At 41.0% G+C, this 15,752-nt stretch overlaps 1 protein-coding gene across 2 annotated transcripts in view; it reads right to left on the bottom strand.

The window, feature by feature from the left end:
• col18a1a (collagen type XVIII alpha 1 chain a) overlaps positions 1–15,752 on the bottom strand; it is a 92,216-nt gene that overhangs the window by 14,600 nt on the left and 61,864 nt on the right. For both annotated transcript variants that reach the window (XM_085765330.1, XM_085765329.1), the window contains 12 exons: positions 13,282–13,353; positions 8,022–8,100; positions 4,342–4,472; positions 3,685–3,711; positions 3,184–3,390; positions 2,993–3,019; positions 2,776–2,838; positions 2,582–2,659; positions 2,429–2,479; positions 1,232–1,354; positions 1,044–1,106; positions 378–422 (listed from right to left, as the gene is read on the bottom strand). In XM_085765330.1, the coding sequence (XP_085621456.1) occupies positions 378–422; positions 1,044–1,106; positions 1,232–1,354; positions 2,429–2,479; positions 2,582–2,659; positions 2,776–2,838; positions 2,993–3,019; positions 3,184–3,390; positions 3,685–3,711; positions 4,342–4,472; positions 8,022–8,100; positions 13,282–13,353 (966 nt within the window). The remainder of the gene's footprint in view (positions 1–377; positions 423–1,043; positions 1,107–1,231; positions 1,355–2,428; positions 2,480–2,581; positions 2,660–2,775; positions 2,839–2,992; positions 3,020–3,183; positions 3,391–3,684; positions 3,712–4,341; positions 4,473–8,021; positions 8,101–13,281; positions 13,354–15,752) is intronic.

The raw sequence follows: 15,752 nt of genomic DNA, 5'->3' as shown, positions 1-15,752 counted from the left end.
CCCCTTTGATGGCTGACGTGTACCTGCAGATGGGAAGGCTTAGGAGAGGAGGAGGAGGATAAATAGTGAGGCAGCAGATTGTTGAGAAAAGAAAAGTAGGAGCTTGTCTGGAGAAATGAAAGGGAAAGTTTTATAAATAGTTGAATGAAACTCTTTCAATGGAGTGGACACTGCACAGGTCTGGTATCCCAAGGCACACTACTGTACTTACATGTGAATTTATGTCCAAAGAAGCTGTCTCTACTACTGGTTACGACTAAGGAAATGTGTGTTTGGCTGTGTTGTGGGGAGTAGATCTCACTGTAAAGTGGCAGCTACTCCAGAGTAAAAAGAAAAAAGAAAAAAAAAGTAAACAATTGAAAGTTGTAAATCCACACCTTCTGTCCAACCACTCCTGGAAGACCCAGCTCGCCTGAATCCCCCTAATGCAGAAAAAATGTTGTTGTTTATTAAAATGAAATGTGAATTCAAATTCTATATATCTCCACAGACAATACATCACAGTCATCCTAACAAGACGGTCATGCTTTTGAATTTGTATGCTACCAGGAACATGGAGCATTACATGTAATTACCGATAATTCCTACAAACATTTTTTTGTTATGTCACCACCTGCTTGCTGGTGGCTGCTGTGCTGCGTTCAACCACATCACACACAGGAAGAATCAATGAGCAGCTGATCAAAACTCTCAGCAACAGGTTTTCCTGCCACATCGCTGCTTCTAATGTTGTGACAGAGTAATGAGACGAAACAGCATCAGTCCTCAGGCTGCTTGTGCCCATTAGAACTGAAGTGACTATTTTTTTAGTGATGATTCAGTATAAATAGACACAACTGTAGCCTGTGTGATAAACAAAACAGATTACTTACTTACTCAGCTGGTAACAAACAAATAAGTACACATGTATGTACTTCACTTAAAAACAAAACAAAACAAAAACCCTTTTAATTTCAGATTGTCTTTTAACCGTCAAACTAATTAAGTTCCAGGGATTCTAAAAATTAGATTTGGTATTTTTGGAGAGGAAACAAGAACATTACCTTTTCTCCCTTGGGACCAGGAGCTCCTGGGAGGCCGTCAGTGCCCGGTAAACCAGGCAAACCCTGAAAGCAAAAAGATTTAAATCAGATATATAGTAATTGGTGATCTGGAAGAACATGCAATGCAGTGTCCAATCTGGGGAGTTATCTGTGTAGTGGGGTCAAGAGATGAGGATATTGACACTTACAGATTGACCGGGTGGTCCGTCCTTTCCTGGAGGTCCAAATGCCCCAGAACTAAATCCTGTACCAGATGTAGAGGGTGCTGGAGGCCCGGGTGGACCAGGGGGACCTGGTGGCCCAGGAAGTCCCTACAAGAAAAAAACATATTGTGTCATTTAGTCATTTATGAACCATGTCATTTGTAAAAAAAAGAAAAAAAAGTACTGTAATTTATGACTGAATGAATCAGAGGCAGAGATTTAACACAATTCCTTCTCCTTGCCTTGATTTTGACCCTGAAGAAACAAAAACTCTCAATTCAAATCAAAGATCCAATTCAAAAAAGTCCAAGTATCCTGTTAAATTCTGATTTGAATGTCATGACCAGAAGTTGTCATTTCTATATTTCAGGCTTTCAGGCTTCAGAAAATTCACAAGAAAACAAATGGGTCCATGATTGCTTTTCATTAGCTCACTGTAACCTTGTTTTTTTTCTGTTTAGGTGTTAATGGTGGCCTTGGTTTGTCTTTTCTGTATGTAAATCCTATTTCCTTTAGGCAGTTTCTTACAGTTCAGTCACAGACATTGACTCCAGTTTCCACCCATTTGTTCCTCATTTGTTTTCTTGTGAATTTTCTGTTTTCAAAACATATTGTTTTAAGTTTTCTATCTTGACGCTACCAGTGTGACTTCATAGTATTTTCCTCAGAATTGAGTGATTCCATATTTTTTTCTTCGACTTGATCTAAAAAAAAATTGTTACTGACTACAACAATTTTCTTCCCTGCTTTTTTTAGTGTTTCTTAAAGCCAGAAGGTTGGCATTTTGAACAAAAATGGTTTTGTGGCATGTGTGTGATTTGCCCTTTTTCTATAAACAACTAAATGACCACCTTCCAAGAGTGGTGATTCCATCATTTTTGCCAGGGGTTGTATTTGTGTCACTACCAATTACACATCTTGAGGTCATATGGACTTTTCATTCAGACCAATGAACCCCTGCCCCATCTATCAATCCATACATGGAACACAGCTCCTCCACCTCGGACGTAGTGAGTTAGCTGTTTAACTGTTAGTCAATCAGCACTGACTGACCTTTTAAAATGAAATTATTATTGTCTGTATAAATAGATCATTATGCCAAAGTAAGATCTCCCTTCATATAAGATCATCAGATGAGCCACAGGAACAAAAATGTCAAATAAACGTGTGAATTCTTCTCACCCGGATAGATTCCAGATCAGGGAACCCTGATCCCTCCATGTCCACAAAAGTCTGAAATCAGACCGAATCAGTTGAGTCGTGTTATTCAACAAATAATTTCCTGCTGAGACAAACTGTGTTTTGATTTTGTCAAGCTTGTGAAGACTAACTCACAGATCTATAACCTGGTCCGGGAGGTCCAGGAAGTCCTGGGGCCCCCCTGGGGCCAGGCTGACCCTCTCCAGTGTCTCCCTGTAGAAACAAGACTCATTAAATCAAGGTAAGATTTTTATGCAACAGAGATTTTAACACAAAATGTTTCTTCTGATATTTTATTGTACTTGTATCCTATTTGTGTTTCATCTTACTTTCTCTCCTTTGGTCCCGGGGTCACCTGGGGTCCCTGGGAAGCCTGGAGGTCCTTCAGGCCCCTGAGTTAACAGAACATAATGTCAGGGCACTAAGGACTGTGAAGAAGGTACAGCAATGAAAATACTGTATCTCTAGATTAACACCCCATCACCACTTTTTTTTAAAACCCAGTCAATGTTTTTGTCTTGTTCTAATAAAAACCAAACTACTTACAGTTTTTCCATCCTCACCGGGATCACCCTGCAAAATTGAAAGACAAACTGAAGTAAACATGGCAAGACATAGACAATATGACCATTAACTTCTTTTTCAGACTTTACAAAGAATAAAAAAAAACTTTGTATGGAACATTTTCTCAAAATGTACAACTGTATTTGGAGTTAAAATATATCCAGTCTACTAACGGGCTCTCCATCTGCTCCTCTTGGTCCCTGAGCACCTGGTGCACCTGGCGATCCAGGTGGCCCTCGGGGTCCAGGGACCCTCGAAACAACCGAGCCGTCACCGCCGGTTGAAAATTCAGTTGCTGGCCCTGGAGGGCCGGGGGGTCCGGGAGGCCCAGCAGGACCAGGCTCACCCTTAGATCCTTGGTAGCCAAAGCCGGCACTGCCCTGGAGATGAGGAAACATCAGTGTGATTGGACAGATGAAGCTTTTCCACATCCGTCATTTCACAGCTCACAGTTTTCTAGGCCATGACTTTCCCAGAAAACATCACAATGACAAGACAAGAGCACCGCTGGACTCAGGACATGAATGTTTTAACAGTGGTGTTCTGGTCAAGCTCCATAGTGACGAGCTGGAACGCTGTGTCCACTGTTTCCACTGATGAAGAGTCATTTGTAAAAACTGAGTCTAACACAATCAAATCAAAGTCATTAAGAAAATAGATCATCTTCAATGTACCTTTGCTCCCGTCTCCCCTGGTTCCCCCTGATAATTAAAAGAAGATACAGTTACGTCAGTGTCAGTTAGACTGAAGTGACCAGACACAATAAAAACACATCTAACCTTAGTGCTTATCAATGATGAGTAAAACATTTTAAACTGTGTTTATAAACTACATACTAATGAGTATTAATGTGTTATAAATGATGAATTCAGTATTTAATGCTTAACTAATGCTGAATAGTGTGTATTTATTATAAGGTGTTGCCACTTTTTTATCTTTTCCTAGTTTTTGTCGCAAGCAGACGCACACACATAATGCACTACAACGTGCAGTATGTAGTAAAACAGGATATGTATGCTTGGACTGAAATGAAATAAGGACTGGTGGCTCCCTCTAGTGGTCCTTTGGGACACTTCATTATAGTTCACTTCACCCTCCATGTGATCCAATCCAACTTTAAAACTACATGTCACAATTTTCAGGTCAGGTCAGGGTCAGGGTGAACTTTATTGTCTCGTTAGGGAAATTTGTCTTGGGCGTCATGGTACATAACAGCTGCACAGGGCAGAAAAGATAAAAAATGAAATCACATAGACACTGACTACTAAAACAGGACTAGGACTAGGACAGGATTTTATAGAAAACAAAAGAAGGTAAAAAAAAGCCCAAACCTTCTCTCCGTGGGCTCCACCCCGTGAACTGGAACCATAGCCTGCTTCTCCCTTCGGCCCGATTGGACCCCTATCTCCTTTCTCTCCTCTGTCCCCTCGGTCGCCCTTCTCTCCTCTAGACCCGATTGGCCCTGGGAACAATGACAAAGGACAGAGTCAGTGATACCCTCATGAAAAGAGCTTTCAGAAATGATTAACGACTGTATCCCACATCCCAAACAACAAACAGGACATTGCCTGCCCACAACAAGAGGGGGTGGGAGAAAAGAAGCGGAAGAAAATGACTTTTTGCTCAATGTAGCAAAAATCCCATGCAGCGCGCACGTCTGCAATTTATAGACCATGTCAAGGTGCGGCGCTGGTAATTGAGTACACCTTCCCAGAACTTCATGCACCACCATCCTGATATTTATTTTCTGCTGTGACGCAAATTGACTTTGCACTCTTCCAACTGAATGTGTCACTTTCAGTGGGCAACGCATGAAATGCAGCTCACTCCTTTAGTTGTGGAGAAATCACCACCGAATCTCCGCCACTGCAGCTGACATGCACAGCAAAACACATCCAGAGCAGGTGGGGCAATGTTGCAAATAGCAGCAGAAGAAATTGATCTCATGCTTCTGGCTGATACACAAGTACACATGTCATGTCATAGCATTAGCAGCTTCTAGGGGCCAATGCTACAAGACCATGCAACATACACAATTTTACATCCCTTAATATCCATGAGAAAAGCAAAAACCAATAAAACCCTTTCCTCTCTCTCTCTCTCTCGCTCATTTCCTCCCATGGTCGAGCTATACTCTGTTTACTCTCTGTGAGTTTTCAGGGGGATTATAGTCTGAACTTCACAATTTGTCACTTCCCCTCTGGCCTACAGTATATACAAACATGTCCACCACCCTATAAAGTAGATTAATCCATGCACTCTTGTGCTTGTGAGCTTTTTAAATCACACACATACACACAAGAGGCAGTGATAACATAAATACAGAACAGATAGGAGAAAAAAATTAAAACACACAGGATATTTGGATGCCGGTCTCTGTGTTTTTTTGTTTTTTTTAACTCCCACTGACCCACCTGGTGACCCAGGAAGTCCAGACTCCACAAAAACGTGGTGGGAGTCACTCGCTGGACACAAGGCAAAAGACAGCGTTAAATGAAGTCTCCACATTAACAGTATATGGCGTCAGTTTATAACCTCAGTCAGTGACTGTGCAGGAGGGAAGCTGCTTTTCTTTAAATTGTGTTGTACTGCAATCAGTATTATTGTAACGTAGGTCATTTAACTAGGTACTGTTAACCCCAGAGATACAGTCTCTGAAAGCTGGTTTTCACTGCTCTAATGTCCATTCCCTGGTGGTTTCTGGGGTTGGTGACTTAAAAAAAAAAACATCTCCTGCAGCACAAGTCATTCTTGGTCCTAATTCCCTGGGATGGTCCACATGAGACCTCGTTTCACCACTGTGTTTGATTGTTTGTGCAACTCAACTTAAAGATACATTCAATGTTATTGTAGTTTTCCAGAATTACTGACCCTCATATCTAAAAGTATTGGTAGGCTGTCATTTAATATAATATAAATTTTCTTAGATAAGCAGCTCTTTGTCCTAGATGGGCATTTGCAAAACTACAACAACACAGCACAACCGATGGTCTTAAATGGGTTGTCTCCAAAGTCACTACACTCACTCATCATGATAGTGGATAATTGGGAACAGTGAGTGATTCTGGACACAGCCATGATCTCCTAAAAGTGGCAAAGAATCCACAAATACACTTTTATTGGCCTATCCTGTTTAAAAAGCACTCCTGGTGAAACCTCACTATTGCACAAAGCTGTCGGGGTAAATGGTGGCTTCTTTGAAGATGCAGAAATATGCAACTTTTCTCTTTTGTTTTTACACCTCAAATGCTTACTACACAATTCCCTTTGTGCTATTTCATAGAGAATAAAAACCTAATAATAAGTAAATGTTCAAAACTTTGGCTTTTGGCTTTGTACTGTATATCAAAATAACATTTCAGACTTGTTTCTGAAAACCTAATTCCTAATACCACTACCCAGGATTTTTCAGCTTCTTTACATTGTGGCTTTAACACAAATATATTGAAAGAGAAAACGTTTCGAGTGACTGGCTCTTCGTCAGGTCAATGATTTGAACAATTACATTCAGGTGCTTCTCATATAGTTTTTTGTAATAGTTCTATACTTCTTGATTTGACTATTCTGATGCATATGATGCTATATTGTATTGAATGTCTATTTGTTTAACTCATTTTATGGATTTTCTTGTTTTCATATATCTTATAGTATGTGTTACTCTTTTTTTTTCTAACCAGTCCCATGAGTGGACCCCCCCAAAAAAACTGTATGAGAATGAATGCAATTGTTCAAATCATTGACCTGATGAAGAGCCAATCGCTAGAAACGTTGTCTCTTTTAATATTTTCTATTTCAGGAGAAGACAGTGTTTGGAGTTCTCTTTTCTGCCTCGTTTAACTTCCTTGAACTCAGCACCTACTGCACTTTGGATTTGCGTGAGCATTATTTCTTTTTTAACACAAATATTCCACAAACACTATGCGAGGGTTACAAAATAGAGAATAACAGCAAAAAGATTCTCAATTACAGATAGTGTAAAAAAAAAAAAATTGAAAATTATATAATTTAACCCTCCTGTTGTCCACCTGGGTCAAGGAAGGCAGGAAGGACAAAGGACAAAGGAAAAGAAGGAAGGAAGGAGGGAAGGAATGAAGGACAAAGGGAAAGATGGTAGGAAAGAAGGAAGGAAAGATAGATGGAGGGAGGGAACAGATTGGGTCAAAATGGAAGGAAGAAAGATGGAAGGAAGGGAGGGAGGGAGGGAAAAGGGATTGTGGGAAAAAGGAAGGAAAGAAAGATGGAGGAAGGGAACAGATTTGTTCAAAGAAGGAAGAAGGGAAAGAAGGGAGGAAAGAAGGAAGGGAAAATGAAGGAAAGAAAGATGGAGGGTCAACTGGATCAAAAGAGGAAGGAAGAAGAAATAAGGACAAAGGGAAGGAAGGAAGGAAGGAAGGAAGGAAGGAAGGAAGGAAGGAAGGAAGGAAGGAAGGAAGGAAGGAAGGAAGGGAAAAAAGGATTGTGGAAAGAAGGAGGGGAGAAAGGAAGGAAAGAAGGAAGGATGGAGGAAGGGAACAAAAGACAATCCAGAAAGGAGGGTAGAAAGCAATGCAGGTTGACTGCTCCACATATCGCAGTACACTTCATGTCCACTAGATGGAGACATGTGCCTGGGAATCTACAGCAACCTGTGACTTGTTCATCCGAGCATGTTGAGGGACCGTGAACCCTGCAACACCATGTGCTGCTAGAAACATTCTCCTCCATGCCCAGCAGGTGAGTAAGTCACATGTCAGCTTGTGGAAGCACAACATCCATTTCCCATCTTTTACCGTGGTGCTGGAAAAATGTACGAATGATATATTTTGCAAAACAGCCCGGGGGCAGATCTAAAGGCATCTGTGTTATCACTCAAACAGAGATAGGCTCAACTTTTTCCACTGTCAAAAATAAAGAGAAAGCAGAAACTATATTCCATCTCACGGTGCTGTTGAGCACAACTGTGCAAGTTTCACATTTAAAAAAACAAACAATATCATGTCTCTTCTCAGTGTGAAGTGTTGACTAAACTCACCTGTCTCTCTTGTAACAGACACCTCCTCTTTCTTGATCACCGGTGGCTGCTGAATGGGCCGAGAGGATGGAGGAGTAGTCTGCAGGAAACACAGAGACACAGATTTAAAAAGGGCAATTTATGACATTTCTTTATGAGTTTGCTGTAAAGGCTGGTATCTCTCCTACACTGTAAAAAAAAAAAAACTGAAAACATGTCACTGTGTGGGAAAAAGCTGCTCTCGTTCACATCAATCCCAACAAAAATGACTCATGTTTCCGTCCTGTTACCATTCGCCTCCACTAATGTTTAGAGACTGTGCCACCAAAGCGCTCCCCCCAACTTTCCCAGCTACACCAAGCCTATTTTAAAAAATGAGTCAACATGTGCATGTCAAACCAAGGACGGAGGAAAAACATTTTTGTTAAGACTGTCAGGGAACACGCTGGTCCAGTCGGCAGCTCCAGCACATCATCACCCTGAGTGATAGTGACACCTGGAGCTCAATAACTGAGCCTATTTAAAATACAAATTCAATTGTCTATGTGAATTTATGTGGATGAGTGAGGTGGTCCTATCGCTGCTACTCAACACTTTTAACCTGGACAGCTGATCTAGTAAAAACCCAATGAGCAAATACAAGCGAGTGAATTGAGAGAAACAAATATAATATACTTGAAAGATATTGCACAAAGATGGAAAGAGATTGGAAAGATTGATTGTAGGGTGGGCATTTCAAGCAAAAGTACTATTCGATAATCGCGAGGTACTAATCGATTATTGATCGACTATTCACTTGTTTTCTTTTGACAGAGTTTCACACAGAACTTTCTGGTGGAGTCTTTCCATGTTTCTCCTTAAAAAGGGAACATTTACATTTTTTCAGACAAGACGATTGTCTCATCAACTATTCAATTTTTTTAACTGAACGACTATTCGACTATTCGAAAATCATTGGAGAGAAGCTTGGCAATAAAGTATTAAAAAAAGGGTAACACTTTATTTTAAGGGGTCCTTGTTCCTGTGTATCTACCTAATTAATTACAGTGTAATTACCTATGTAACGTATGTAATAACATGTACTTACATTGTAAATACATAGTGTATTTTGGTGTACTTACAGGTCCTTGTTACACTTGTAATAAGAAATGCCAAAGTGGCCTCTCTCTTTGCACAAGCATTCTATTACAAGTGTAACAAGGACCTGTAAGTACACCAAAATACACTATGTATTTACAATGTAAGTACATGTTATTACATAGGGTTTCATAGGTAATTACACTGTAATTAATTAGGTAGATACACAGGAACAAGGACCCCTTAAAATAAAGTGTTACCAAAAAAGGAGATAGGAGCATATAGAGTGTATGTGTATTTGTATACAGGCCCCCTTTTTCTGCAGCAAATCTCCTTTTCCTTTCCTCTCCTTTCAGTTTTTTACAACTGCCAACGATTAAAATCAATCATTGCACATCAAACAACTAAATACCAGTTTAGTAACAATGTTTTTTTTGTTTTTTTCCTGTTCTTGTGTGCCCTTCCTGGTAAAGTGTGTATGTGGGTCACTTTGGAGGACAAAGGAAAGACAGCCTTGAGTGTGCAAATAGGCAAATAGTCTTCTGCCACAAAAACACAGCAGGACTGAGAGAAGCAACAGGAGTATTTGAATGAATGATGGAGGAGGGGGGGGGGGGGGTCTCTTCTGCTTCCCAAACTGCTACTGGGGGAGGAAAAGAAGAGAGAAGGGGGGAGGAGATAATGCAAACACCCCCGTCTAGCTCGTTCTTCACCAGTTCTACACCTCCAAACTGTCACCTGTGGAGTGTCAGGAGAGGAGTGGGATGAGGAATGTTGATTAACCATTAACCAGTTTCCTATTTAAAACTCTTCTCCCCACTGTGTTACACAGCACCGACTATGCTAAGAATTTGCCCAAGCCATTGTTGGCTCCTCTTACTTGATGTATGTATTAATGTGATAAAGAATACCCTGCTTGTTCACTCATCTGCCTATCCATCATGGAGCGGGGATGATCGGTGGGAGGGTACCTCCTTTTTAGAACATAGTGCTGATAGATTTGAACCACACGACCCCCCCACCCACCCCGCCTAAAACCGACTTTAAGAGCAGGTATGCAGCTCAGCATATTCCACCTACGCAGGAGGGTGGCTCTTTTTCTCTGTGTCTGACTGTCCTATGAAGTGCGGAGAGGAAACATATTGGAATTTGCAGATCTTTGCGGTCAGCCCGAGGAAATAGGAACAAAAAAAACAACTGATCCAGCTGTTTATAAAATGCAGTAACAAAGGTTTGTGTGACAGAGAGGAAATAAGTAGAATATAAGTAGATTTAAACAGAAACCATCCTCTCTGTGGCTGTAAATCATCCAGATTAAAATGCAACCTAAGAGTCTGACACAAAAAGTAATAACAAGGCTTTTTCACTCTCAACTTTAGGAAATGTGTGTTGTAAAACTCACGGGTGCATGACAAACCTAACATTAACGTTTCCCCACCTTATAAGACGACTTCCCAGTAAACACAGCATAACATAGCTACAACATCATTTCCCTAGGCTGTTATTATGAAGATGAAGAGGATCAAGCAAACTCACAATGCTCATTCATCCATAGCTAATAATTACGTTTTATTTATTTTATCTTTTTATGAGTGTATATTGTATTCTCTCGATGGCTTCAGCTGTGTTTTCTTGATTGAAGACATTTGTCTGTCATATAACATTATATGTATGGGAGGGAAATATGGGCACTATAACTCTCAATGCAACCGTTTTAGAGATCTGGAAATATAACTGTACCACAACATCTTCAAATGTGTTTACATGAAGAGGCACAATGTGTTTCAAAGAAACATAGAAAATATACTCCATGTGCTCCACAGTCCCTTGTGCACTAATTGGGCCACATCAGAAAGGAACGCTCCCCCACCACATCCAGTTGGTGTCACGGTCTGGAAACGTTTCCTGTTAGGGCTTCGCGCTGAAGGGCGACACTTCAGCAATGACACAGTTCGGGATGACTGACCGCCTCTGCCATCTATCAACGTGAATTCCAGCGTGACAAAATGGAAAGTTTTCACTTCTACAGTACAACTCTCTCCTCCACGTCTGACGTGACTCTGCCCGGACTTGCCTTAATAACACCACCGGTGGGACAATCGTTGCAGAGCGCAGGTTATACTTTCTGTGACGAGACATCAGACGGAACAGGACGGCAGGTAGGCATTAGAAGCCAGCTGCTGTCTTTTTACATTACATTTGGTATTACACACATATAAATGCCTACTGAACAGATGGAAAAGCCCCCTTGTAAAACACACAGAGCATCAAGGCAAGACTAAAGTAGGGCAGAGGTGATGAAGAGACTTCCGACTTGTAGCACCTGACCCCGCCCTCTCTGTCTCCTTCTCCAACTTTCTTTCCACCTCTGTCAGTTCCTGTGTGCAGCTGATGGAGAAACCAGTCAGAATAACAAAGCCTTGGGGCTAGGGGGGTCGAACGGATCCGATCCAGTCCAAATTGACATCTGTTTTTTCCAACCCTGCACTATAATTGTGAGTGGGAGTAGTGCATGCATGCGCTGAGGCGGTGGTGCCGAGAGGAGCTCGCAACTAGAGTACGTTTTTACGGCTATCTGAAGATGTGAGTGGGTGTCTGTGGAATCTGATTGTGTGTGTGTGTGTGTGCGAGTGTGTGAGAGACAGAAAGCAGAGAGGGGAGGAAGACTGACAGACAAATGAGGGGGAGAGATAAAGAGAGTGACAAGATGAAGGAGGATGCAAAAAGATACAAATAGATGTGATGATTAAGAGAACTTGAATCGCGGCACAAGTGCACATGGTGGTGGAGAGATGACTATCTTTCTTGTGGTGTCGGTCGGTTTAGGCCTTCATCCAGGTGATAAGTCTGATAAGAGCTCACACACCTCACACAACAGCAGATAAATCCTCTGTGGTTTGAGCCTGTGCACTTCACTGAAGTCAAACTCACATTAAAAGCTAAAAACCTCTCCTTGTTCATGGCTGCTATCAACAAAAGAATGAATCTTTTACCCTTAAGTCATCAAGGTCGTTTCCTTTCCAGTTTCCAGTCTGATACGAGGCAGCTCTTTATGTTGAAAAAAAAAACTCTCTGTACCCAAATGTATAACACAGAGGCAGCTCGATTTCCAGACATCAACTCAGCAGTTTTTAATCTCTGTTGAGGGACCAGTGCTCACTCACTCACACCCAGTAACTTGAGACACCAGCGGTGTGTCTTACAATGGGATGACTCAGTTTGCAGAAGCGCAGTCTGTTGTTACAGTAATAATGTTTGTTGGCTGGGTCTACATGCCTGGTTCTTCAGGGATTCCTCCATTCATTTACTCATTCATTCATCCCTCTTACACTCTATTGATTCATAAGGTGTGATATTAATCTCATTTAGTTTGAGTGCAATTCCCCCAGAAGAAAAGGTTAGATACCTACAATGTTTTAACAATTAAAAGGTAGGACCATTATTGATCAAACATTGTTAAAGGGATAGTTCAACATATTGGCAAATTGGCCCATTGCAATAACCCCTATAGTCATAGCAGTAGGTTTGTTATCTTTATTTGTCGGTGCAAGCTATTTTTAGAACGGCGGAGCAGAGCTGCCAGCTGCTCAGAGCTACGCTATGGAGGCTAATGGGATTTCTTGGTTTCCCTCATCAAACTCATCAAATACACAATCCAACAACTCCAAAACGCTCTGGTGGACAAGTTGTGACCTGCACATTCACCACGCTACGAGATAATAACACAACGTTATGAGACAGAGTTGTTTTCGAGGCAAATGCAGAGACTGCTTGCTGAAAAACTGCCCCCAATGGGAACGCACATCAGCGGTTTTGGATGAATTTACCTCGAAAACAACTCTGTCTCGTAACGTTATTATCTCATAGTGTGGTGAATGTGCAGGTCACAACTTGTCCACAAGAGCATTTTGGAGTTGTTGGATTGTGTATTTGATGAGTTTGATAAGAGAAACCAAGAAATCCCATTAGCCTCCGTAGCGTAGCTCTGAGCAGCTTGCGGTTCTGCTCCGCTGTTCTAAAAATAGCTTGCACCGACAATTAAAGGTAATGAACCTACTCCTAAAACCATAGGGATTATGGCAATGGCCCATTTTCCAAAATGTTGAATGTTTAAGTCAAGCTTGAATTATAGGAAACACAAGGAATGTAAATGGTTAACTTAAGACAGACAGACAGAAGAGTTCAGTAATAAACAGCTCTGTACCGTCCATCTATGGTTGTCCTCAGCCGGTCTCAGGGGTCTTCTTTCTTCATAGCCACTTCCTTCACCTGAGGCCTGAGGAGACAAACATACATTTAACATTTAATTTCATGCCCACAAGACACAGTACCTCTCTTGGTAAAATTCACTGCAGGCAAAACAGCAGTAAGTGAAAACATTAATATAAGAGAGTGCATCATCTTTCCACTGTGAGGGCCAGTTCATGAACTCTTTACTTGAATTCTTGGTCAAATTATAAACCCTATACAAATATGTTAATTACATCATTTCAATGGTGTTTCCACTCTGTGTGACAGTATCAGTGGCTATTTTCACCGTCTGCTGCTTTTATTGCTTTAAATCTGTTTTTATGGCACATTCTCAGCCTCGCCACTTTTGAATAGGACACTTTCACCTCAGTAATTGTTTTAACTGGTGTAATGATGGTGAACTTAGCAAACTGTCGGCGTTCCCTCTCTGCACTAATGCCATTACATTAAATGCTTATATGCTGTACAGACTACTCCTTTTAGATTCAAGGCCTTTTTAGTAATTCAATATGTTGAACGTGTCCTCTGCTGCTGTCAAACAGCTGTGTGTGTGTGTGTGTATGTATGTATGTGTGTGTATGTGTGAGAGAGAGAGGTTATCGTTTTAGATAAAAGGCACATCCTGAAATCTGAAACCTGCCATTTCCACTGCCAATGTGATTTCTCCCGTCTGATCCAAACGACATCTAAGGGTCTGATGACAACAGGCAGTCGACTCTTGAACGTCAGGAAGAGGTTTTTGGTGGTCTGACAGAGCAGAGCAGCTGTGAGGGCAATGTTTTACTAAATAACAGTTGAGGCTGCTGGTGGGCCGCCGAGAGGCACCTGTGTTTGTGTGTGGGTGGTCAGGGTCAGCAGACACAAGGCTCCTCTCAGACTCTTATCTGTTACAGATTTACTGTTGGTTATAAGTGCTGGAATAAATCAAGGCAGTCCAGTGAAGTGTTGTTATTATGTGATAGCCTACTTCAGGACAGTCCTGCCCTACTTCAAATACTTGTTTTGTCTGCTTTTGAAAGCACATTGGAATGATTTTATTTGGTAACACTTTATAATAAGTACACACTATTAAGTATTAGTTAAGCGTTTATTAATACTGAATTCTTCATTTATAACACATGGATACACGTACAGTTAGTGCTTGATGAGTAAAACATTTTCAACTGTGTTTATAAACTACATAGTAACGAGTATTCATGTGTTACTGATGGATTCAGTATTTAATGCTTAACTAATCCTTAAAGCAGAAGTAAGTGATATATTTGTGTTAATATAAGTCTTAAATAGTTATATCTTCCGACAGCAATCACTTACATAGAGTGTTTGGACCGAAACACGGGTCTGTCAGTCCCTCTGCTCTGCTCTGAGCCGAAGAGAAAACATTTATCGTATCCTACAGTTTTTATCCAATGAGGAGAGAGAACGGCATGCAGGGCTGTGTGTGCAGCCAAGGAACGCCGTGAATGTGGCGACGTAGGGACGAGGACTGTTATGGTGCGCTCAAGGAAACTCGTATTTTTCCGACCATGAAGTGGTACCAGTTCGATCTGGTACGAGTTCACCGGTCGGAAGTTACGAGTGGCCGTTATAGTGACTTTCACCGGTAAAACAGGTCGGAAAAACACGAGTGGGTTGCCTGAAACGCTACAAAGTCGTAAGTTGTGACTTGAAGCTGTAATTTACGATTTCAAAAGCCTGCCTGGAACGCAGCATTAGCGAAAACGACCGGACCACTTACTTCTGCTTTAATAGTGTGTACTTATTATAAGTGTTACCTTTTATTTTAACAATGAATCCAAACTGAATTGACTCTTTGCTAAGTAATGCCTGCTCCTAAGCACATAGTACAGTTAACAGTGACATCAGTGCCAGATCCACCATTGGAATTATGGAGTAAATAAAAGCAAGCATCCTCATTTCAAGCCTCTTTCATGTTTTCAGCTCACATCTTTTTTCTTTGTTTGGTTGTCTTTGTCTGTGCATGGCTCCTCTGTCTCTGCTGCAGTGTGTGTTTGCGTTCCATGGAGATCTACAGAAAGGACTACACTACACTACACACTCCTGAACTACATTTCCCATCAGAGCAGGACAGGTGTTACAGATTGCCCTGATGAATCACATAAGACTCCACTAAGCTTATGTGCTAATTGTAACCCTGATGAAGGTCCTTTGACCAAAAGTTTGGTCTATTACAAATACTGAAACTTGCATCAGATAAATAGAGATGTTAAAACTACATCAACCAGAAACAAAGTCATATACAGAGCAATGCAAGAATGGAACTCATTGCCAAGTTATATTAAACAACTAAATAGTATGAACATAACTTAAAAATGAACTTCCATTAATCATGGTGTTGTACTTGATAAATGGGTTATTGTAGAAGTAGAAGCATAGTGGTTATAGTAGAGTCAATTATTTGTG

Source organism: Trachurus japonicus, chromosome 21 (genome assembly GCF_045865225.1).
Source record: "Trachurus japonicus isolate A0001 chromosome 21, Traja_1.0".
Taxonomy (NCBI): domain Eukaryota; kingdom Metazoa; phylum Chordata; class Actinopteri; order Carangiformes; family Carangidae; genus Trachurus; species Trachurus japonicus.
Note: the sequence above shows the minus strand (reverse complement) of the source record. Positions and strands in the feature narration are given on the sequence as shown.